Consider the following 25,056-nt stretch of genomic DNA (forward strand, 5'->3'; position numbering starts at 1 on the left):
TCTGATCCACATCTCAGTACTTACCTCTGCAAGGACAAGCCTGTACGAGGCTCATACCCAGCAGCAACTTCAAGCCTCCCTCTCCCAGGGCTGTGGTGCCTAGGTAGCATCATCCCCCTCTCAGTTCCATTCTGCTGACATCATCTCCAGAGTGTCTGACCTTGGCCTTGGCCAGGACCCAGCATGACTTTTCTGAACTGTGTCCCATCTGGGTGGCCACAGCAGCTATGCCATCTCTCCTGGGCTTGTTTCTACAGCCTGTCAATGTGAACTGCACACAGCCTTCTGCAGCATAGTTGGCGCAGCACGTCCCAGCTCTGGACTCAAGCTGTATGATCTCAGACAGATCATTTAGTCTCCCAAGCCACCTCTGTAGAATACATCCCCGAGGCTGGGAGAGACTTTAAAGGCTGAAAGGCAGTGGTACCCAACAGTTGGCAGACTGCAAGGCTGATGCTCAGTATGCCCAAGCCTAGAGGCATCCCATCTGGGGAAACTGTCCCTCCAAAGAGTTATCCTGGACTCCTGCTCCCTCCTGCTCCCTTGGAAGCAGCTCTGCACACCTCTTCCCCATAATTCCTGGGCATAGTGGAAGGTGGGCAGGAGATGGGCAAAGAACCAGAAAAGGGACTACAAGGAGTGAGGCCACCCACTTACCCCATGTTTCTCTGGGCCTCAGTTTCCCCTCAGCTCAGTGAAGCTGAGATTTCTATAAGTCAGAACTGATGTCAGGGAGAGGAGAGGCGTGGCTTGTACTGGCCTTCCTGACTTCCTGACTGGAGACCAGGAGGGGCTGCCTGAGCCAGCCGGAGTGAGCCTCTGGTGCATTGAGAAAGGCTGAAAAACAAACGCTCCAGAATCCAAATCAGGAAAGCCCAGAGCTGGGGTTGCCATGGCAACTTGCAGCAGCTCCCAGCCTGGTGCTCAGCTTTGCTGGAGTGGGGGCTGGGCCTGATTTGCCAGGCTTGGCTGCCCCTGCCTCCTTCTCAGGCTAGCCTGGCACAGGCCAGAACACAGAGGAGGGACAAGGGCACAGACAGAAGGGTGGCATGGCTTTCTTGGGTTCCCTCTACTAGCTGTAGCGAGATCGCTCTCTTCCCAGAGTGAGACCTCCACCCAAGGGCCTCCAGAATCCCACCAACAACCCAAAGTGCCCTTCCACCACCCATGCCCCAGCACCAATGGCTCCAGCAGCTCTAGCCCATCTGCTGCCTGGCTGGCACAGCATCTTGTGTGGAGATGCCCTAGGGCTTCACCAGTGCCGGTAGCCTTGAAGCTGCTTCATGGACTCAGATAGAGGGGGTGGTGAGATGATCCCCCAGACCTTCCCTCATTGCTGGGGTTAGGACAGGGCAAGCCTGGGTGCCAGGCACTGGTGTAGTGCTTTGTGCACATTCTCTTTCCTGTAATGAAACTCTTTTTGACAGATGAGGAAACAAGTTCAAAGAGTTAAGTGACTTCCCAATGTCACAGAGCTACTGCATGGTAAAGAGCCAGTTTTCCAACTCCTGAGCCCAAATCCTTCCTATGGAGCCTCTCAGTGAATGGCCATATTGACCATGCAACATGTCACAAAGGGCCCATTACCCAGAGACTCTATTTACCCTTGAGGCCTCCAAAGCATGGAACCCAGCCACAGGCTGAGCCCAGTCTAAACAGAAATGTGGAAGACAGACCACAGCCTTCATGTCTTCATTTAATGGCCAAGCCAGCCCTGCCCAGGTGAAGTTCATGCCCCAGTAGGGAAATCTTCCCTCCTGCCTGATGTTCCCTGGAAGGCTACCTAGCTGGGAGCCCTCAGCCTCATTAGCAGAATCTCAGTCCAGTCCTGGCATCAGGGCCAAAGTCTCATCTAAGCTCCTTCAGCAGGCTGTTGATGGAGGCCAGCAGTTCTCGGAAGTATCCTTCATCCTCCCCTTCTTGGAGCTCTAGGGCGGCCAGTGCCTGGTACTCAGCCTGCAGGCTGCTCAGTGTCCTGCTGAGCTGGGGGTCCTGATGATAGAGGTCCCGACAGGTGGCCAGGAGGGCTCCCAGCGTCTGAAGCACCTTTTCGCGTGCATCATGCTCTGGCAGAGCCAGGAGGTGGGCTGTGATCTCACACCAGCCCTGTTCCCGCAGGCCTGGCAGGAGATGCACCTGGCGGTACTGATGCAACTTCTCTGGGGATGTGTCTTGGGTCAGCTCAGCCTCCTCCTCTGCAAACATCTGCCATCCACACAGCAAGGCACCAGGTAGGGTGGGGTGGCAGGGAGAAAACACAGAGAGCAATCAGCTTGTCCCAAACTGTCTCTGCCTTTCAGGTGCCAAGGCCTGAGGTAAGCCAGGAGGCCCACCTGCTGTCTATGTCTATCCTTTGGGCCTCCAAGGATTTCCTGGGAGGTCAACTGGATTCCTGGCTTTACATATCTGTGTGTCCCTGTCTGTCCATCTACCCATTCATCTACTTACCATATCTCTTGTGCACTATGCCAGGTGCTGGGAAATCAAGATGGGGACATGGTCCTATTTTTCTTGCAGAAAAATAATTCCTAAATAGCATGATGACTTTACCCTTGTGGTGCAGCGCAGGCGCAGACAGGCTGGGTTCAAATTCTGCTCCACCAACGACTAGCTGAATAAGTGCAGGCTGGCCCTTAGCTTCTGCAAGACCCAAGGCCACTAGCTCTCAAGCGGAGTCACTAGAGTCTCACTCTAGTGGAAAAATGAGAGTGCAGCCAGTGCCCAGCACACTCAACTGTAGCTTCCATACTAAGTACAATGACACCAAATACTGGCTCTATCGGCATTATTATTGGTCATCATTATCCCTCTACTGGTGCTTGAGGGAGTGACTGCTGCTGTCAGGACTTGGAGGACAGCAGAGGATGTAATTGCTCTGATTCCTAGGTAAGCACAAGTTGTCCAAGGGGACAGGATGAAGGGTCTGTCCACATGGAAGGACTGTGACAGTAATCCTGGGACAAACCTCATGTTTTAAGAATGGCACATGGTACTGGTAACACAGGAACAGGGTCCCAAGGGTGGACTGGGGCCCTGAACACAGAGACCTCTAAGAATGTCCCTCTAAGGAGAGTGGCCTTTATGCTAAGGGACGGGGGAGTTGGGAAAAGTTTGGGCAGGGAGTCACATGCTCAGCCTGTGTCTATAAATGCAAAGCCTTGGCTCTATCAATAGAATATGGTGGAAACCAAGCCTGCCAGGTTGCCAGCCAAGTACTCAGCTTAACTATTTCAAATATCAGGGAGGCTGGAAAGACTTCCCTTACAGTTGCACTAAATGTACCTGTGAGAAAAAAAAAAAAAACAAAAAAAAACAGGAAACCCTGTTCTGACCCAAGGGGAGATGGAGAGTGGGGAGAATGGGCAAGGCAAGGGGGATACCCAGGCAAAGACCAGGGATAGTGGTGGACCACCTGATGATGCGGTTGGTAGCACAAAGCCATGGGCTACTGGGGGCTGGAAAGGAAGCCACAGAGGAGCAAGAGGGACAAGAAAGGCTGAGAGAGACGCTGAGGTACTTTACTACCCTATCCTCAAAAGTCCTGCCAGCTCTACATCCCAAACACAACCCAATCCTCCCCTCTGCCTCCACACACATCCTATTCCTTGCTGAATGTCTGCAGCCCCCCCCCCTCGTGCTCCCAACCTGCCTCTTCCAGTCCTCTGATAGCTGCCAGCCCCAAGCTCTTCCACCTGGCATTTCCTTAAACCCCTTTCCTAGGACATCAAGCACTGCCTGGCTAGGCCTATGCCCCTTACTCCAGCGCCTGCCACTACTCCTACCCCCCAGGGCCTTTGTAGCTGTAGCTCCTGTGTCAGGGTGTATTACCACACAACCCCAACTCCAGGGAGCTCCTCTCACCCCTTAGAGCTCAATGCCACTATACCTGCCTCCCATGACCATAGGCTTAGATGTTCTGTGAAGATTCTCTCTCAAACATCTCTCTGGAAGCCCTGGGAAGACATGGGCTAAAGACTGTTCCCCCAGTACCTGGCCCAGCATTGGGCAGGATAGACCCCTAGTAAACACTGTGGAAAGAGTTTCAGGCCACGTCAGTCCCAATGCACACTTCAGAGGACAAAGGCTCATTACTCCAAGCAAATGCCCACCTCTGCTAGAGCCCAGACACCAAGGCTCAGTCACTTGGAGGAATCTCCATTGGTCAAGAAGGAAAAGCAGAGGGTCTGGGGAAGAGGTGGTCCACACTTCCCAAGGAATTCCCTAATTCAACTGCTGTCTCTCCAACCAATGCCTTGTGGTACACAGCAGTCCTGCAGGTAAGCTAGCATCTGGATAGCTCTTCATTCTTCCTTAGGAACTTCAAGAAAGAAGCCTACCCACTTCACCTCAAAATCCCTCTGCCCTCCACTGTCCTCCCAAGAGGAGGATGGCCCTGTCCATACTGTTTGCAGAAAGATGTCATGGCCCTGTCTCCCTGATCACCCAGGGCCTCACCTGTGCTGGGCAAGTGCTTTATCCCTAAGCTACAACTCCAACCCCATGGCTATTTCTGGCCTTCAGTTGTGCTGACCCCTGCCTGCATGTTTGGTCTTGACCACTGCCAGCACCTTCTCTCACCTACTCTCAAGTTTCATCTGAAGTGCCAACACCCCACAGGACCTCCTCCCCAGTGTCCCACATTTCTTCCTTCCATCAATCCATCCATCCATCTGGACAGAGAGATGGAACAGAAAAAATTTGGGAGAGGACCTGAGTTGAATAGCCAGAGGGAAACAAAAAGCAAAGTGAAGAGGAGGCAGGGCAGGTCCAGGCACTCACCTTCTCAGTGACCAGGTCATAGAGCAGGGTGACTACACGCACAGCCAGCACCTCTGTGCTCTTCTCTTGCACCAGGTCCCTGAGGACCTGCAGTCCCCCCAGCTTCAGGAACTGCTGCTGGGCATAGGGGAAGTGGCGCAGCAGGGAGCACAGTGCAAACAGGACCTAGGAGGCACAGGCAGGACATGTGAGGGGTCCTACAGAGTTGGACCTACCTCAAGGCCCAGAAAAGGCAGCTGGAGGTGACCTGATGACCCAGCCCAGCCCTTGGGTCCTGACTCCCCAGTCCCCTTGGGTCCAACTATACACCAGAACTCAGTGTATAGTTGAGGGACCTCAGATACATTTTATATCACCAAGCAGACAAATGGTGGGTAAATGGAAGCCCAGGGCAGGAAGTTGGGGATGGGGCCCAAAGCTCCCTGCAGGAGCTGCACCCAAGCCTCCAGACACCTCAACACACTGCCATCTGTTTTAGTTGAGCATGACTTCTCTACACAATCCCGTGGATAAAGCTCAAGCCCCAAGGATTGCAAGTACTGAAAAGGGAGCCTTTCCTTTCAGACCCCAGGCGTGTTGGGCTGAAGGGAGGGGCAGAAATTTACCTTCTTCTTGGCAGTGAGAGGCTGCTCTGTGGCCAGAATGACCAGCAGCTTCTGTAGGGCTCCTCCTTCAACAGCTTCCACCTGGACCTTTGGGTTGCTGGGGAGGAAACACAGGAAAGTGTGACTGTCCTGCCTGGCCCTGGGAGATGCCAGGGAGATGAAACAGTACCAGCAAGCTGGAGAAACAAACACTAACAGGTGTGGACCCACCTGAGTGCAAGGGCCTATGACAGAGATGACAGAGCTGAAGGTCTCGTACTAACCTGCTGCTCCCTAGCACCAGTGGGCTGGGGTGATCTGGGAGGTAAGTCACTTCTACTACTGTAGGGACATTCCCACACTGAAGCTGCCATTCAAAGCTTCTACTGCAGTGTCCCTGCTACAGAAAACACTCCCTGATGCTCCCAAGCAAAGGTTGGATGGTCTTTCTCTCCTGAGCCCAGGCATGTTACACACTGGGGGGCAATAATGAATGGGTCTGTTCCTTCTGGACATGGGCCTCAAGGCAAGGGCCACTTATCAGCACTAGACAGACAGCATGCATAATGTGTGTGGGAGGAAGGCAGGTGGGAAGCAGGAGTTCCAGGGAGCCCCTGAATGCCAATGCAGGTCCTCATGCAGGACTAAACAGCATCTCCCTCTAGGCTGCAGGAGAGCAGCTACTGTGTATGACCTTCTCTGTCCCCAGATACTCAGTGTTCAGCACAGAGCCTATCACATCACAGGGCTCTGCACACTAGGGAATGAAGGAATAAACACACATATACAACCATATATGGGCTGAAAAACAGGAAGGCAACACAGAAACACAAAACCCAGCACTGCCTCTGCACCTCTACCCATCTGGAGACAGAGACACAGTGATGCTGTTAAACAAATATTTCAGCTCGGCCTACCCCTGTAATGATAGCTACTTGGGAGGCTGAGGCAGGAGGACTGAGTTCAAGGCCAGCCTGGACATCTTATCAAGACCCTATCTCATGGGATTAGAGATGCAGCTCAGTGGCAAATGTACATGAGGCCCTAGGTTCAATCCCTAGCACCACAAACAAAAGCAACCAAACAAAAAAATCTGTCTCAAAAACAACACACATTTCAGGTCCAGCTTTCCTGGATGAAAGAAGAGAAGGCTTTCAAATAGGCTGAGTGCCAGGAAGGGGACATGGCGAGGAACCCTAGCAACTTACCCTTTTGCTGGCCCCTTGCTTTCTAAGATCACACTAATGACCAATTAAAGATTAAATGCTAAGCACAGAGACCTATTTGGTCAGGCCCTCAGGGAAGGTCAAGGCTCTCCAAGTTAACACTTCACTGATGAGGCCTCAGTGGACAGAGAGCAGGGCAGAACTACAAAAAGCCTGAGGCCAGCATCATGGGAAGGTTGGGCTCAGGTCAGACAAGACCCACCCAGATAGCCCAAAATGGTACCAGAGTTTACCAATGTCCCCTTCAGTCTCCAGCTGCCATACCTTCACCAGCCCCCTGAAACTCCAAAGCATCTGTTCCTCCTAAAGGCCCAATCCTCCTATCCAGGAAGCCCTCACAACATCCTGGACAGTGTGACACAGTAGAGGAAGCAAAGAAAAATCAGAGGGAGGTGGCCCCTGGTCCCAAACGCAAAAGAAAAGGGAGGCAGATAAAAAGAGATGTCTCAGTATGTAAAAAGTGCTCTCAAAAGGTGGCCAAATGGAGTGATGAGGGGGCCTACCCCTTCTGTTCCTACTCAGCTTAAAAACCCAAAGGAGATATAGCACAGGGAGCTATAGTTTTCCTGCTGTAAAACAGGTGGATCCTCTCCCCTTTGCATTCATTATTATTATTTTTTGTAGATGTAGATGGACAGAATGCCTCTATTTTATTTATTTTTATGTGATGTAAGGATCAAACCCAGTGCCTCACACATGCCACTCAGCTACAGCCCCAGCCCTCCCCTTTGCATTCCTGACATCCTCTCAACAGAAAGGATGTGTGGGGGTGCTGGCCTGTCCCACAGCAATCGTACCTTTGTGCCTGGGAAGCAGCTTGGAGGTGGACTAGGGTCCCTGGGGAAGGAGGGTTGACAGCTCCTGTCAAAATAGGCAGGCAGCCCAATGCAGGGGCCTGGCAGCACAGCCTCTCCCCTGTCCCCTGCTCCCCCAAATTGAGAAAGGCAGCTGCTTCATCAAATGCGTGAGCTAATTAGGGCTGTCTCTGCCATCAGTGCCTAAGGAACGCTCACCCACGACAGGCAGGGTCTAGCAGAGAAGACAACCACGCTGTGAAATTCATATAAATGCCAAATTCTGCCTTCCCAAGAAGGGAGGCTATGGGGCTCAAAAGCACATCAGCCTCAGGGAGCACCTCCGAGGAGACCTATCTCCATGGGCCACAGAGCAATGAAAAACAAGGCCTCTCCAGATGGCCTGCAAAGCCTGTCACAGTGCTGTCACCATGGCCTAAGTTGATCACCTGGGGCTAAGCAACCAGAGCCTTTCCTTTTTGTACACTGGGACCACAACCTAGAGAGAAGTTCCTTGCTTCAGAAGGTAGGCTGACACACTCCAAGGGCACCTGCAGCCATGCCAACAACAACCCACTCTCCCTCAGGCTAACTCCCAACCCTCCCCAGGAAGACAGTCCATTTAGAATAGAAGAGAATGGATTTCAAACACAGGGGATGTAAACCAAAGAGTTGGGCGTGGTGGCCCTTGCACACAGCTTGGGAGGCTGAGGGAGGAGGATTTGCAAGTGCAAAGCCAGCCTCAGTAACTTAAAATATTAAAAAGAGCTGGGGATGTGGCTCAGTGGTTAAGCACCCCTTGGTTTAATCGCTGGTCACCAAACAATAAAATAAAATAATGAACTAGAGAAAGAGAATGACTAAGGACTTCTGTGAGTTGCTAAAGTCAATTTCACAGGTAACAAATCCACATTTTCACCTGTGATAGAGTTCTGAAGGGCTTGGATAGGTATGTAAGAATATGGATCAAATGTGGGCCTGGGCAGGATACAGCCTTGGCAGCCTGGGCCTGTGCCTTACCTGTCCTTTTCACATGACCAGCTTAAAGGAGATGCCTACACTAAATGAGTCTTATCCCAGGTTGCTCACAGTCTCAGAGGTTCCATAAAACACCCTTCTGGAACAGCATTTTAGTGCTGTCTAGTTAAAGAGCTGAGGAAAGAGCAGAGGGAAGATGAGAAAGACCAGGCCTGAGTTTTGAGATGGCCCTCAGTCCATCCAGGCAGGCACAGCAGAGGTGGGTGCTTCCTGTGCAAACTGCTGCTAGGACAACACCACCCTGTTCCCAGAAACAGACTCTCTCTTTCAAGGCCTCTCAACCCTGGACCCTCAACTCTCCCAGCTGTGTGCTTTGGGGGAGATAACAAAAATAGCTCAGAGTAAGATGTGAGGATGTATAAAGGCCAGGGCCTAGAGGACCCTAGGTAGGAATTCTGGGAACAATGGCTGATGACTTTGGGCAAGTCCCCTGACATGATTTCCTCACCTAAGAGGGAGAACTAAGTATCCTATGTTAAGCATGGGAATGCTGCTTAATGAATGCCAAGATGCTAGCATGTGTTGAGGTCAAAAGGCTCTAATTATAGTGAGTTTGCTATACAAAGAGGCCTGACCATATTCATGACAACACAATTTTATTCAGTTCGGATACCTCAAGTACATAATGCCAGTTCTGTCCTTTTCAGCTCATGGGCTCTGGACTAGAGCTTTGTCCCATGTCCTGGAAAGGGCCAATGCTGTGGCTGGAAGGTGGGTGTCCCGACCTTGGGGATCTGAGTGGGTTAAACAGGCAGAGGAGCCTGGCTTGCCTCAGCAACACCAGTGGTACTAGTGTACTCAAAGTCAACAGAAGGATATTAAGGACGTAGCTCGTCTCTGACTTGATAAATGAGAATAAACCTTGTTCAGGGCTAAGCTGGCTGGACTGAATAAATACCATTAGCACTTGGATTACTGGGATGTTCACAATCAGCAGGCGAGTCAGCTGTCTGTGTGCAGAGGGACAGCAGCAGCTGCTACTCTGTAAATCTTGGGGGAAGGGGAGTGGGAGGGGTGTAGTGGATCACAGAAATGGAAATGACTGCATATGCAGAAACCAAACATTTCAGATTAGAGTGACAGCAATATGGGCAATCTGCCAAGTATCAAAGGTCATATTTTAGCTAAATAAAGTTGAGTAAGTGTCTGGGTAGAGAAGTAGGAGAGGAGCTGGCCTTAGGAGAGTAGCCAAGTCGGGCTAGGGGTGCATGGGAATGCTGCTTGATGAGGTTCAAGGTCTCCATCCCTGACACTGAGGACTGGCTACATCATTTTCAGGCCCAAGTGCAAGATGAAAATGCAAGTTCCCTTGTTCAAAGATTATTAGACATTTCAAGATGGCAAGAGTAGCATACTAAACCAAGTGTGGGTCCTTTTAAGAGTGCGATCCTGGGCTGGGGATGTGGCTCAAGCGGTAGCGCGCTCGCCTGGCATGCATGCGGCCCGGGTTCGATCCTCAGCACCACATACAAACAAAGATGTTGTGTCTGCTGAAAACTAAAAATAAATATTTAAAAAAAAAAAAAAAAAAAGAGTGCGATCCTGAACCACTGCATGGGTTACCGGGCTACCAGGGTGTGTGCACAGCATCTGGGTGTGCACAGAAACCTGCTCAAGGAGAGACCAAACAAGAGAAAAAAGGAAGTGTAAATCAATAGAAAAGGAGAAAAATTGGAAAAGGCATAGATCTGGGATTGGGAAATAAAGCTGAGGTTGAAAGGGCTAGATAGGGGCCAGAGAAATGCTTAAGTAAAACTCTGAGGCAGAACTTGCATCTGCCAGACTCCCAAGCAGGGCCTAGACTTCAGGCATGCCCACAGGACACATGAGAAATGTACTCTCTTGTGAGGCCTCATCGCATTTATTCTAAGTGGAACAAACATTCCTTCTCTTCAGTCTCTTAACTGACAAGAAACCAAGTCACTTTCTTAAATGCCCTAAGAAGATGCCATACGGTAGGACAGAGGCACATCCCAGGGTGATTGTGATGATCTTCCCATGATCCTGCCTGCTGAAGCTGTGTGTGCTCACCTTCTTGCCCAGAGATTTTTTTCTGGTGGCTCCACCTTGTCTATACCCAACATGTGGCCTTGATTAGCTGTGAAACACACACATTTGCAGCATGAGTAATCCTGAACAGGGTTGAAGACGGTCTGACATCCAGGGATGGACAGGATCAGTCAGGATACAATTATCCACTTGAATAAAAATGGAATAGGTCCAATCAAAAGTAATTCACATCTGATTCTTGAACATGAAAGTGAAACCCCAAAGAGAAATAAACTGGCCTCTAACATGAGCCTCATACCGCCTGAATATGGTAGGAAGCACACTGGGCCATTACTTGATCCCTTCACTGACAGTCCCCAATCAGAAACCATTCATTTAAGTAAGTATGAGGGCCTATAAGTCCCAACTATGACAATACTCACAAGAGGGCCTCTTTATGCACACAAACAAAGCACAATAAAGGGGGACTCAAGAGGAAGAAGAGCAAATCATCTTTCTGACAGACACTTGGTAGCTTTCAAATATGGCCCTGCCTCACAATCACTTGGGGCACTTATTTTTCTTAAGTCATTTTAGACTAGGAATTTTTAAAAGTACAGAAAAGTAATCACATAGAAAAATAACTTATAGAAGATTTGCAAGAACAGTAAAAACCCAGAAAACCTCTTATAAAGATTCACCAGTTTTTAACATTTACCATATTGGGGCTGGGGTTATAGCTCAGTGGTAGAGCACTCGCCTCACACTTACAAGGCACTGGGTTCAATCCTCAGTACCATATAAAAAAAAATGTCCATCTACAAATAAAAAATATAAAAAACAAAAAACTGCTGAGCGGGATCCCTCATGTCTATAATTCCAGTGGCGTGAGAGGCTGAGACAGGAGGATCATGAGTTCAAAGCCAGCCTCAGCAAAAAGCAAGGCACTAAACAACTCAGTAAGACCCTGTCTCTAAATAAAATACAAAAAAAAAAAAAAATAGGACTGGGGATGTGGCTCAGTGGTCAAGTGCCCCTGACTTCAATCCCCAGTATCCCCTCCCCCCCCAAAAAAATATATTTACCACATTGGCCTTTTCTTCTCTGGCCTCAAACTTGTGATCCTCCTGCCTCAGATTCCTGAGTTGCTGGGATTATAGATGTGCTTCACCATACCTGATTACCACATTTGCCTTTTCATTTTCTTCTCTGTACTTTTTTTTGGGGGGGGAAGGCAGTGCTGGAGATCAAACCCAGGACCTTGCACATGTTAGGCAACTGATTTACTACTAAGCCAAATCCCAGCCCCCTCTCTGTAAGTAGTCATACATACCTTCTTCTCTGAAATATTTGAGTGCAGGCTGAAGATATAATGTCCTTTTACCCTAAAATGTATCACTGTATATTTCCTAAGAACATAAACTCAACGAGCAGATTAGGAAACTAACATATTTGCCAACTGTCCCAATTACAGTCTTGTTTAGAAAAAAAATAATAATTTTGGGTGTCAGGCACAATAATGGCACATACTTGTAATCTCAGTTATTTGAGAGGATGAGGCAGTTGTCCAGTTTGAACACTTAATGAGATCCTGTCTCAAAATAAAACAAAAATGAGCTGGGTGTGGAGGTACACGCCTATAATCACAGTGGAGAGAGGCTGAGGCAGGAGGATTACAAGTTCAAAGCCAGCCTCAGCAACAGTGAGGCACTAAGCAACTCAGTGAGACCCTGTCTCTAAATAAAATACAAAATAGGGCTGGGAATATGGCTCAGTGGTTGAGTGCCCTGGAGTTCAATACTAGTACCTCAAAAATAAAATAAAATAAAAATGGCTGAGGATGTAGTTCAGTGATAGAGCACTTGCCTATGTGTGTGAGGCCCTAGTTCTAACCCCAGTACCACAACCGTAGAAAGAAAAGAGAAAAAGAAAATAATTATGGTCCCAGGTCCCGTCCAGGCCCACACAATACAGAAGTAGCAAATCCAGAACTCTATGACTCTTACTTCCTTACTCTTTGTCTTACGTGACATTGACTTTTGTTAAGACTGCAGGTAACTTGTAGAACATCTCTTTGAATTTGTCTGATGTGTTCTCATGATTAGACTGAGGTCATATATTTAGACAGGAATACTACTATAACAATGTTGTATAAGAATATCCCATCAGGGGCACATGATGTCCCTCTCACCATGGGTCATATTCACTTTGATTTCTTAGTTATGGGAATATCTGACTTATTTCTTTGCTTAAAAATACTATTTATGGGGCTGGGCCTGTAGCTCAGTGGCAGAGCGCTTGCCTAGCATGTATGAGGCACTGGGTTCGGTCCTTAGCACTGCATAAAAATAAACAAATAAAATAAAGTCATGCTGTTCATATACAACTACAAAAAAAAAAGATTTAAAAAATACTATTTAATCTTGGGGCTGGGGCTGTGGCTGTGGCTGTGGTAGAGCACTTGCCTAACACTGTGAGGTACTGGGTTTAATCCTCAGTACCACATAAAAATAAAGATATTGTGTCCATTTAAAACTAAATATATATATATATCACTTATTTCTTTGAAATGAACAAACATTTTATAGGGAAACATTCTAAGAATACAGACTATTCCTCATCACTCCTAGTTTTGGCATTTGTTGACAATTCTTACCTCATTATTATTACGACATCTCTCAAATGATATCCGAACTCCACCACTAGTTCTTTTTTCTTTTTTAACATTTTTAGTTATAGATGGACACAATACCTTTATTTTATTTATTTATTTTTATGTGGTGCTGGGGATTGAACCCAGTGCCTCCCATGTGCAAGGCAAGCACCCTATCACTGAGCCACAACCCCAGGCCATCTTTGTTGGTATTCTACTTGAAATAACAGATCTTACTTCTTCCCCATTCATTTGTTTCAGTATGAATCATGAATTTTTATTTAATCTATGGGATAAAATCTACCTTTACCATTATTTCAAGCCTCAAATTATTCTTGAAGTAATCTCCAATGCCTTTTCATACTAGCTTCTGGGTCTTTCTGACATGTTTCCTTATTCTTTGAGAGTACTTCCTCACTTTCTGGAACAAGATGTTCTTACACAAGATACCTCACTTTTCCTAAACCTACCATGGGATCAGACATTTCTCCAAGGAATACTTCTTTGGGGGAATGTTAAATCACAATCCCAAAAGATGCAGATTCAAAATCCTACTGTTGCCCCACATGATTATGTTCTGAGAACCTAACTAGACTCACTGCTTACCCTTTGATCCAGTACCACATATCTGACCACTGGCTGCCCAGTACTCAAAGACTAGAGTGATAGACAATGACTATCAAACAAGACAGTCTGATGCTAATTTTAGACTCTTGATTGCTAGAAAATTATCTTCTGGGCTGGGGTTGTGGCTCAGCGGTAGAGCGCTCATCTCACATGTGCAAGACCCTGGGTTCAATCCTCAGCACCACATAAAAATAAATAAGTGAAATAAAGGTACTGTGTCCAACTACAACTAAAAATAAATAAATTTTTTTTATTGGTTGTTCACAACATTACAAAGCTCCTGACATATCATATTTCAAATATTTTTTAAAAAAGAAAATTATCTTCTGATATTGATCTAAAAATCTTTCAAGATGCTTATACCCACCAGTCCCAAATCTGCCCTCTTAAAGTAGAGGGCTAATTCTGCTCTGACAGTTCAGCCCTTCAGAAGCTCAGGAGTGCCAAATGCCCAGAGAAAGCTCCTTTTCCTTAACTGTCATCATGAGATCCTGCGCTCATTCTTGGTATGACTTTTGCCACCCTGAACTTCTTTTGATAGTGTTTCATGTGATTCTATTTCATGTGCTGATGAACCTCTACACATGTGGTACCCAAACCCACCTGCAGGTCTTAAGCCTAGCCAATCACTCCAGAGTCCACTGGGCCCAGCCACCTCTGTTCTAGGGCCACTCTGCCCACGATGCCTGGGGCCACCTCTAGGTTTTTGGCAGTAGTGTCAAAGAAGTAACTTTGGGCCTACCTACGCCAAATGCTTGGAGGCTGATCATATGATTCTTTGATAAGCTTTGGGGTTTGTCAGCATGGCTCCAAAACTAAATATAGGGCTTCATATTTATTCTTACTGAATATTAATATTAAGTGTCAGCAAGAAAAAAATCTAGTTGTAAATAGTATGAGTGTATGACACCACATATTTATTTCTGGGAGAAGAGATTTTCCTTAAAAATAATAAATATGAATTACTAAATTGATTTTTATAATTTTAATTATAAAATTAAAATTTTAATAACAAAACTAAAAACATGTCTTTGCTACCTGGGCCCTTTGCCCTACCTAGCCTATCACTATATTCTTTCATATCTTCATTCTGTCATGCATAAAACATGCTGGTTATCCCTTTTTAGTGTCATCTGTTGCCAGGTCTTCACATAAGAACCAGAGTAAGGACAGAGTCTGACACAAGCTCTCTGATACGTCACTATTGTGAAGGCTCTATTGAGAGTGAACCATTTAAAAACAAACATTCATTAGGTCTGATTGTTCAAGTTGCTACAGCCCCATACATCATCGTCCTTTCTCTACCTATTCTATTAGATTATCCTGAGACTCTGTTGGATGCTTTCCTGAAATAGACACAGATTTCCTCTGTGTCTCTATCATTGGCCTCCAGCCTGATAACTCTTCCTTAAAAAGGATATCAGAAGTGGGAGGGAACATGAGGCAGTCACATGGGGTAATAAAATTGTTGCTTCTTGACCTGGGTGGTACATGGAAGTGTGCACTTTCAGTAATTCACCAGGTGGTGTGTGTTAAGGTCAATACACTCTTCTGTATACCAGGAAGGAAGATGGACACAGGGAGAAAGGATAGAGAGACTTAACCGTTAGTCTATAAGACCTGTTTTTACAGAACCTAGCTAACTCCAAATGATCACCTCTTCTCTTCAGAAATATTAATAAATCTTTAAAATCTTTTAAAAGTTCTTTGTTATTTTAAAAACCAAAACAGTTCCTCATCCTGCTTCCTTGCCCCTCATTCTCAACACCCATAACATCATAAAGATTCACACACACATGGGGATGGAGGTGTGGCTCAGTGGTAGAGCACTTGCCTAGCATGTGAGAGACACCGGGTTTGATTCTCAGAACCACATATAAATAAATAAATAAAATAAAGGTCCATCAACATAAAAAAAAAAAAGATTCATATACATACAGGCCTATTGATGATGCTTGTAAGTTTTCACTTGGTATTTAACTTTTCAGACCCTGATTTGAAGAAGCCAGTAGCTCATTTACTTCTCTCTCACACTCTTGATCTCTCTCAAGTTCCTCTTTTTTTTTTTTAATTTTTTTATTGGTTGTTCAAAACATTACAAAGCTCATGATATATCATCTTTCATACATTTGACTCAATTGGGTTATGAACTCCCATTTTTACCCCAAATACAAATTGCAGAATCACATCGGTTACACACTCACATTTTTACATAATGGCATATTAGTGACTGTTGTATTCTGCTACCTTTCCTATCCCCTACTATTCCCCCTCCCCTCCCCTCCCACCTTTCCTCTCTGCCTCCTCTGCTGTTGTTCAATTCTCTCCCTTGTTTCCCCCCCCCTTTCCCCTCACATCCTCTTCCATGTAATTTTGTTTAACATTGAGGGTCTCCTACCATTTCCATATGCTTTCCCTTCTCTCTCCCTTTCTCTCTCCCCACTTGTCTTTGTTTAATGTTAATCTTTTCCTCATGCTCTTCAAGTTCCTCTTAACCATGTTTGTTTTACTCTTTCTAGCAGGAAGTTCATTCTTCTTCAAAGAGAAGACAGAGGCAAAATAGAATAAAGAGGAGGACAGAGATGCCCTATCACCTGCTATACTGCATCATCTGACTGAAACAGGTGGCCTAATGCCTTCCACGACACCATTCTCTGAACATTAGCTGCCCAAGTCCTCTTGCTGTTTTTAGCATCCCCCAGGTCTCCCCATCTGGCATTCTCAACTGTGTTCTCAGAGGTTTGTACTTTTCCTCTCTATTTGTTCTTAGTTACAGGACCTCTTTTCTCAAACAAAATCTCAGCTTTGTTTCCTTTGCTTGTAGCCTGTAGGTCTCCTTAAGTGTTGCTGTTATCTCACTCCTAAGGTAATCACCTCATGACGCTATTAAGCACATTTCATTTTTCAGACTTTAAGTCATCCTTTCTTTCAAAGTTTCTATTTAGACATCATGTCTAATTTTTCTGGGAACTTTAAAAATCTACTTCCTCAAAACAGAGTCAGACACTTTTGCAATTAGGTTTTTCCAAACATGGTCACCTTCTGCTAAGGTTTCCCAGACTTTCACTTTATCAAACAAATCTTTCTTTGTGCTCAAATATGATTTCAGTGAGTTAAAAACTCAAGCAAGTCAAAAATTTATTAGGACCTTATTTTTTGCAGAAACAGATTTTCAACTGCTCAGGAGCTGGAATGGTGGTACATGCCTGTTATCCCAGTCACTTGGGAGGCCAAGGAAGGAGGATGCCAAGTTTGAGGCCAGCCTTAGCAAGTTAACAAGACTCTGTTTCAAAATGTAGCTCAGTGGTAAAGCATGCCTGGGTTCTATTCCCCAGTACAAAAAAAAAAAAAAAAAGAGAGATTTCCAACTGCTCAGATACCCACAGGGCCATATCAATTTACTTCTGAACCAAGATTCAGAAAACCTCTTCTATAATAAGGGTAAGAAAGTGAAAATTAGCTGCATACAGTAGCACACACCTGTAATCCCAGTGGCCTGGAAGGAGGAGGCAGGAGGATCTCAAATTCAAAGCCAGCCACTACAATTTAGCAAGGTGTTAAGTAACTAACTCAATGAGACCCTGTTTCTGAATAAAATACAAAAATAGGGCTGGGGATGTGGCTCTAAATTCAATCCCCAGTATCACCACCTCCCCCCACCCAAAAAAAAGTGAAAATTATTTCAGTTATGGGTTGGTTAATTGTTTTTTTTTTTCTTTTTGTTTTTAGTTGTGCTACAGATTGAACCCAAGTCCTCAAGCATGCTAAGCAAGCACTCTACCACTGTGCTATATTCCCAGCCCTTGGTTGGTTTTTTGATATGCTAAAAACTAATGATCTGGACCTGTTTTTTGATATGCTAAAAACCAATGATCTGGACCTGTTTTTCTTTTTCACCAAATAACCCAAACTCAGTGAGCAAACTAGGGAATAGGCACTGCTCTGAAGTCAGAGAGACCTGGATTCAAGTCCTAGCTCTGGTGTCTTAAACTGTGTGATTGAGATAAATTACTAAACCTCTCTAGACTTCAGTTTATTCATTTGTAAAATGAGTATTAATAATAACATTTATCTCATGGGACTGCTGAGAGGGAATTAAAGGTGATAATAAAGCTATACAAAGTTCCTGCCAAATACCAAACATTAGGATGATAGTTGATTTATACAAAACTTATTACTTATTATTTTTACATCTCTGCTAAGAGACAGAATGCCTGGGTTTTCAGGCTTCCCAGAAGTGAGAGAAGCTTCCTATATTTGGGGACAAAGAAGAATGTACCAGCTCTTACATGGAGAGGCCCTGGATTCTCATTCTCCATTCCTCTGGCTGGACAGACAAAGGCAGTACAGAAAGAATTCATGGGGGAGAAATGTAATTAACAAGTTAGAGGGAGAAACTGGGAGGAAGGATCAAAGAAGCTAATTAGAACAGGCTAAAGGGAGACCACACATAGAGAACATGGAAGAGAAAAGGCTAAAGAGAATTATCTGTGGCCTATAATTATTCAAAGAATATCTCCGTATAATTGTCTCAGGCAGTCTGAGAGAACAAGGTAGGAGTAACAAGGTTAAGCAGACGAAAATTTAGGCTAAAGCATATGGAAGATTTTTCACACAATGAGATCCATCAAGTTTATGGAGAACAGAGAGAATGTGATTTTAGGCCACCTATACCAACTGGAGGTATGTTTATTCCCACAGGTTGCTGGCAGCTACAGGGAAGCAGAATTGACCAGATCCTTCAGGGCAAGAGGAGCTCCAGAGAGACTAGTAACCAATCCTGGACTCAAGCTATAGTCAGTGCACCCTGTCAGCAGGCCCCGTATGGCTCAGGAGGAACTTCACTACTTACCCAGACTTGAGTCAACAGTTCTGAATTGTGTTCTAGGAATCCAGTGCTTCAGCTCCCCTCCCACTGCACTCCAACAAATTTGATAAATGTGATATATCTCACTGTGAAAAATCATCTCCTCAATTGAAGCCAATGGAATCAAGCAGGGCCTATTTTGCTTTTGCCACACAACTGTAGAAATGTTTATGAATGAGCCATCTCTTAATAGCAAAAAAAAGGCAATGATCGTGGGATGGTCTATAGCTGAAAATGACAACACTTAAATGCTTCGTTTACAGGATTTGGAAGTCGTATAGACTACAAATTTCTCTGCTGTGCAACATACATAACAAGTCCCCAAAATATCCTTTGTTTGCTGAGGTTTTGCTCAGATATTTAAGGTTTCTGACAGTTTAAATATGGTGAACAATATGGTGAACCATCTAAATATTTTGCATCATTGGTATTTGGAAAGATCTTTATGAACAATTAGTTCCAGTCTAAGAGGCAAATGCAGCATCCAGGCTTCCCATTTTCCATGGGGGTGGATCAACATGGCTTCCTCAGCCAGCTCCATGTCACATGGACAGTCTCACAGCTCCCACTAGTATGGGTTTCCTGCTCCTGGCCACTTCTCTTAGGTTGTCACAAAGAAGGGTGGTATGGATCTGTGGACTCCCAAATTTGGGTTCACCAGGTCTCACTCTAGGTTAAGAATAATACAGAGCATCCTTTGTGTGTGTGTGTGTGTGTGTGTGTATGCATGTGTGATGCTGGGGAGAAAACCCAGGGCCTCATGCAAGCTAGGCAAGCACTCTACCACTGAGCTACATTCCCAACTCTAGAGCTTCCTCTGATGCAAGAACAAAAGTGGGAGTCTTGACTTTGCCTGAGGTCCTTTGGTCTGCCTTACCAGATGCTAGCTAGAATGGGTCCTACAAGGAAAGTAAAGACTCCCAAATCTTCAAGAACTGGAGAAAGTCCTGGTTACTTACAGTTTCCAGAGACAGAATGATGGATGGTTTCATTTGTGAATGTGCTGTTTGTTAGGGCTCTTCATTTAGTCAGCAGGTCAACATGTAGTGAATGGGCCCAGCATAAACAGGGTCCTCAGCTAAGCATCTTGGGGCCAGAACAAAGAATAAAAATAGTTCTTTCCCCTATTACACAAAATGAGCAGCCAACAGAGATGTGCCTAGAGAGAAATGAGTCACTATGTAAGAGGGTCATCTGAACAAGGCTCAGTCAGGAAGGCATTGGAATAGAATGACCTTGGCAAGATCCAAAGTCATTAAGATGAGAAAAGCTAAAATTCTGTATGTATTTCCCAATTGAAGTCAGATTAAAAAAAACCCACGTATTTCCCAAATAAAATGTTAAGAATTACCTTCCATAGACCATTTTAACTCTATTTCTGATAAATCATTAAAAGCCTTCTACTGGAATCACTCTAATGTCCAAAAAAAGTTACACTCATAAAATAGTTAATGTCAAAATGTAAATGGTTTGTTTAAGATTCAGCAATTGTTGCTGAATCAAACACAAAATCTCTATGGCTTGAATAGCAAGGGAAACAAAAGGCTTGACGATTTAGTGCTCGTTACAGACTGTCTGGCTGAATTTTAGATTGCAACTTAAAAGAAAAAAAACATTAAACCAGTTCAAGTGTGAATTGACATATGCACAGCAGTTTTCAGCTGCCTGCAAATGGGGCAAGAACACAGACTGAATATGACTTGTACATGCCATGGTTGAGTATGGGTCTGGGATCAGATCCTAGCTTGGACCCAGGTCCAGGGGCAAGGCCTGGGATAAGCAGAATCCTGAGTAAGAAGGTACTGGAGTACAGGGTCCCACAAGGGGCTTAGAAGAGTACCCCCAGTGAGTTCTTTCCTGCAAGAAGGCACAGGGTTGAGAACAGTCAAATAGTAGGTAAGGTTTGTTCTTACCTGAGGGGGAAGAGAAATAGCAGCTGCTTGCTCTCCCCCTCCTTTTCTAGCATTGCCTGTCAGGTACTTGCATGAGCCACAGTGGGACTCCTGACTGCTAGATCTAACTGTAGGCCTGGGGACCCCCACTGCCCTCAAGTCTAGTCTTTTCTGGTAAGTTTGTGGGGTGTTGAGCAAAAAACCTTTGCTAAATTCTCTTGTCCACTGGGCTATAAAAGTGCTTAAAATTTTACCATCTGTGATTTATTTCTTTGAGTCTTCAAGACAGTTCTATATTTCAAAGTCCCCAATTAAAATGCCAATGTCCCTGGGTTGGAGGACCAGTCATGTGTAAGGTGACCACATAACTTATTGTCCACACTGGGACAATAAGAGAAAAAGGGCACTATTAATTATGGCAGGAAGACAAGAGGCATAAACAGAACATATGGTCACCCTTTGTATAAGGCTTTGTGTTAGGTTCTGTGGAAGATACAAAGGTGAATAAAGTACTTTCGTGATCCTGGAACCTGGACCTTGCACCGAAGGGCAGGAATCCTGGGAACAGGCCTAGGTTAGGCACTCACGGAGGGGGAAGTTGGCCCCCTAAAGGGAAATATCATGGCAGTTTAGTAGTAGTAAAAGACATGGCCATGGGATCCAGAGACAGACAAACCTGAGTTTGAATCCTAGACTTCCTTTTTGCATGCCAATTTGTTGTTGCCCGAACTTTCTCATCAGTAAAGTGAGAGTTATCTCATAGGATCATTATAAGAATTAAATGAGATACACACATGGCACAGACTTTTTCAATAAGTTCAATATTATTACTGGCATTATCAGGACTGGATGTCTACTTAAAACCCAAACTACTTCTGTTAATGCTCTGAATCAGAAGGCAAAGGAAAGGCAGGAAGAGAAAAATGCATAACGGGCAGACTTAGCTTATCACCCTCCAAACTAACCCTCTAAGAGCCATTCCAGAACTGAGCAGTTGAAGGGACTCAGTTAAAGCCACTCCTGAAGAAAGGACCTGACAACCAGGCTACCTTGCTCTTGGTGCCTCTTCTGTTGGTATTAAACTTTCCACACTGATGCAGCCCATCCACTGCTGCTCCATCCTCAGCTCCTAGAAGCAGGTGCCAAAATGTCATGGCTTTTCTGAGCCATTCCCTCAAGGAGGACAGCAGACAGGAATGACGTTCCAGTCAGTGAACCCTGTCCTAAAGGATTCAGATAACACTGTGAGTAGGCAATAATAGACCCTCCATACCCTCCTGGGCCTGTGATGACAGAAACACAAAATAAGGGCAGCCCCTTCCAGTCATGAGGAAGGTGGTTTCTGGATTGCCTCTATTCAATGGCTATCAAGGGCTTCTCAAATCTTAACTTGTGCAATTCCATGTCAGCTCGAGGCAGATAATACAACCCCTTTTACTAATTCCACAAACTGAGTCCTATAAAGTGAAGTAATTTTCCCAAGGTCATATAGCTAATAAGGGGAAGAGTCATGATAGCTCTGGAATGGGAGCCAAGAGACCTGGATTCCATTGGGCATACACCACAAACTACTAGTTGAAAGCCCAGGAAGAAGTCCTTCATTGATCTGTACTCTACTTCTATTATTTATCAAGAAGTCAAGCTGCTTCACCAAAGGAGCCACTGCAAGTATCAAACAAGACAGACAAGTGAAATTACTGCAAAAGAGTTAAACATTATAATGTTGTTGCCATCATCCTCCATCACTCAGTTTTGGAACTGGACCCAGATGGAGGAGGGACTGGTCCCCTGGACTATGCCCTCCCCAAACCCTGGACACAGCAGCATCTGTGAACTAGGAAGAAATGTAAATTCTCAGACCCCAACCCACATTACTGGATCAAAAACTACTTGGCCATCTGCATTTTAACAAGCCTTCCAGGTGCTTCTGATGTATGCTTAGGTCTGAGACCCACTAGGTGAGAATATTCCTGGATAGATAACAAGCTGGGCTCTCTCATGCTCTGGCCAGGGAAGGTGCTTCAAGGGCCTAAGGCCTGCTTCAAGGCTATGAGGGCCACTGCCAAGAAGATGAAAAGCTCCCAGTAAAACCTAGACCTACATGGCCACACTGATCAAAATATAATAAAGAAGAAAGTAAGAAATCTGACAAAAGGAAAGCGCAGCTTTGGTGGGGGACAAATACAACAATCTTCTGTGGGAGATGAGAAGCATAAAAGGGATGTTAGATGTTCAAAGAACCAAATGGCAAAATGACAAAAAAAAAAAAAAAAACAAGAATAAAGACAAAGTGTGGACATGAATGCCACACAGGCCTCAGTCTAATGATGGCAGTAGCATGAAACAGCAGTCCTCTCCCCACCCCCTGCAAAACTAGAGCCCTGCTCCTCCACTCTCAACATGACAGCCTATATAAATAGAGTCTTGAGGGGAAAATATCAGCAATTAGTCACTGAATCTTGCTTGTTGGAATGAAGGAAAACTTGTAGAAAGTCACCAGAGCCTCTGGTGGGAAAAGCTCAGCTAAGGAGGCCACACAGAAAGGGTGAGAGCATGGTCATAAAGGGCGAAGGCCTGTGGGCTGTTTCTGCAGTGTTTAATGCCTGCCAAGTCTTAACCTGGAAGGAAAAGGGAGGGATTGGCTATGGGGCTATAGTGAGCTCCAACCTGGGCCCACATGCAGGTCAGAAAGCTTTTAATGTGGGCTTGGGCTGGGCAGGACTGGGACCAGGTGGAAGGAAGAGTTGGCCCAGTGAAACAGACTCTACTGGGGACTGTGGGCACCTTGGGGGTTAAGTGGCACAACACAGAGCCTCTGGACAAAAATCCCTCTGCCACAGAAAGCCTATTTGCCACATTCCAGTCCTCCCCAGGCCCTTAAGGGCACATGCTTTGGAAGTGGTGACAGTGGGAGCTTCTGTGGTTCTAATCTGGAAATTTGCTGAAAATGACCCTGTCAGGATCTTCCCCCAGTGACTTTCTCAACTTGAAAGTACTATGCTCTCTACTGCCTCTGCCTGGAGGGCCCTTCTCCCACCGCATTCTTGTCCCCATCTTCAGATGGCTGATTCTTACTCCAAACACTATCTCCTCAGACACATTCACAGACCACCTTACTCTCATAGGGCCCCTGTTATGTTTTCCTGGGGCTCTTATTCTCCTTCAATACTCATCAAACAGGTCAAAATCTGCTTCCCCTGCTAAGCCAGGAACTCTCTGGAGGATGTAGACAGTGCCTTATCACCTGTTCATCTTACAACCTCACTTGAGATGGTCTTGCCCAATGGGTCACATGCAATTAAGAGGAGCTGACTGAAGAGATGAGGTCAGCCTGCTAGGACAACAAGGCCTGGAGTGCCTAGCCCTATAGTTAGTTATGGAGGTTGGACATGTGACCTCTTGCCCTTCCTAAGCACCTTACCCATTCTAAGTGCTCACAGAGGAGAGACTCCAGCCAATGTCCTGAATTCTACCTTCTCTTTCCCCAATGTTTGATTCCCTTGACCAACTCCCTCATGTATTGTCCCTTCCACAAATCCCCTGCCTGCTCAAGAAAAGGGACAGTGTAGAGGTGTTCAATGACCCCTGAGACACCCTTCCAGGGTATATCTACATTTGCCCCCACACACACACAAGAATTCTAATGATATCAATATATTTGGGGCATCAGGAGAGGGGGGGAAAAAAAAGACTGGCCCAAGTGACCTCTACATGGCTCCTGAAATCATCTCCAGTAAATAATACCTGCCTCTACTATGTAGAAAACCAGCCCTGACTCAGTCCTAAGGATAGGCAGCTCTTGCCAGTCTCAGCAGGATAGTCTATTGAAATATCCACTGTCATGTGCCTTCAGCCCGACCTCACCAGCCTACCTTCTTTGTCAATACAGCTCTGGGTGAGGAATAGAACACTACGCTAGAAGTTCTGCTTTCTTTTCTGGTACTTCATGTAACTTTCCAGACCTCTATCAGGTCAGTATGGCCTTAGAGATGGCTCCTTAGTCATTCTCCTGCTGCAATGCTCCAAGCTCCAGCAACCACTGCTCTAAAAGCCTCTCAGAGTCAGCTCTTCCTGGGGGCCTGATAGACTGGCTGGTGCTGGAGAGCCACTGAGGGGGTGGCATAGAGCCACAGAGAAGAGCAAGAACAGTGGAAGAGGGCAAGGTCAAGTTGACAAATATCAGACAATGAGAAAGAATTGCATAAACTGCAGTGGCATAATGTAGCATAACAGATGGATAATTAGATTTATTCTAAGAGCTGTAAAAGTAAGTAATTAAATAAAAATATGGAACAATGAATCTGCCACAGAGAGACACCTAACAGCCTCATGAGGGCCCTGCAGCTGGCACAAGCAGCCTGGGAGAGAAGCAGTGGGCAAGAACCTCTAAAGCTGCCCTGATGTTTTAGGCACAATAAATTGAGCACCAACTCAAGCTGAGCACAGGGGACAGCCCAGTTGCAGACAGAAATAATCAGACCAATGGCTGCAAACTGTGTTGTACCATGGGAGTAGTCTCCTGTCTACAACTGGAAGACAGCATCCTGAGGTAGGCCATTAAACTTCCTACCACCAGCATGGTTGGCAAGGCCCCTGCAAAACAGGAC

The 25,056-nt window shown here is 45.7% G+C and overlaps 1 protein-coding gene across 4 annotated transcripts in view; it reads right to left on the reverse strand.

Moving 5' to 3' along the window:
- Positions 1-1,683: 1,683 nt before the first annotated feature.
- The window catches only part of Sil1 (SIL1 nucleotide exchange factor), a 257,779-nt gene continuing 234,406 nt past the window's right edge, over positions 1,684-25,056 (reverse strand). For all 4 annotated transcript variants that reach the window (XM_005327263.5, XM_078045997.1, XM_078045999.1 and 1 more), the window contains 3 exons: positions 5,385-5,481; positions 4,780-4,944; positions 1,684-2,205 (listed from right to left, as the gene is read on the reverse strand). In XM_005327263.5, coding sequence (XP_005327320.1) covers positions 1,849-2,205; positions 4,780-4,944; positions 5,385-5,481 — 619 coding nt within the window. In that variant the 3' untranslated portion in view covers positions 1,684-1,848. The remainder of the gene's footprint in view (positions 2,206-4,779; positions 4,945-5,384; positions 5,482-25,056) is intronic.

The sequence above is a fragment of the Ictidomys tridecemlineatus genome, chromosome 1 (genome assembly GCF_052094955.1).
Source record: "Ictidomys tridecemlineatus isolate mIctTri1 chromosome 1, mIctTri1.hap1, whole genome shotgun sequence".
NCBI lineage: Eukaryota > Metazoa > Chordata > Mammalia > Rodentia > Sciuridae > Ictidomys > Ictidomys tridecemlineatus.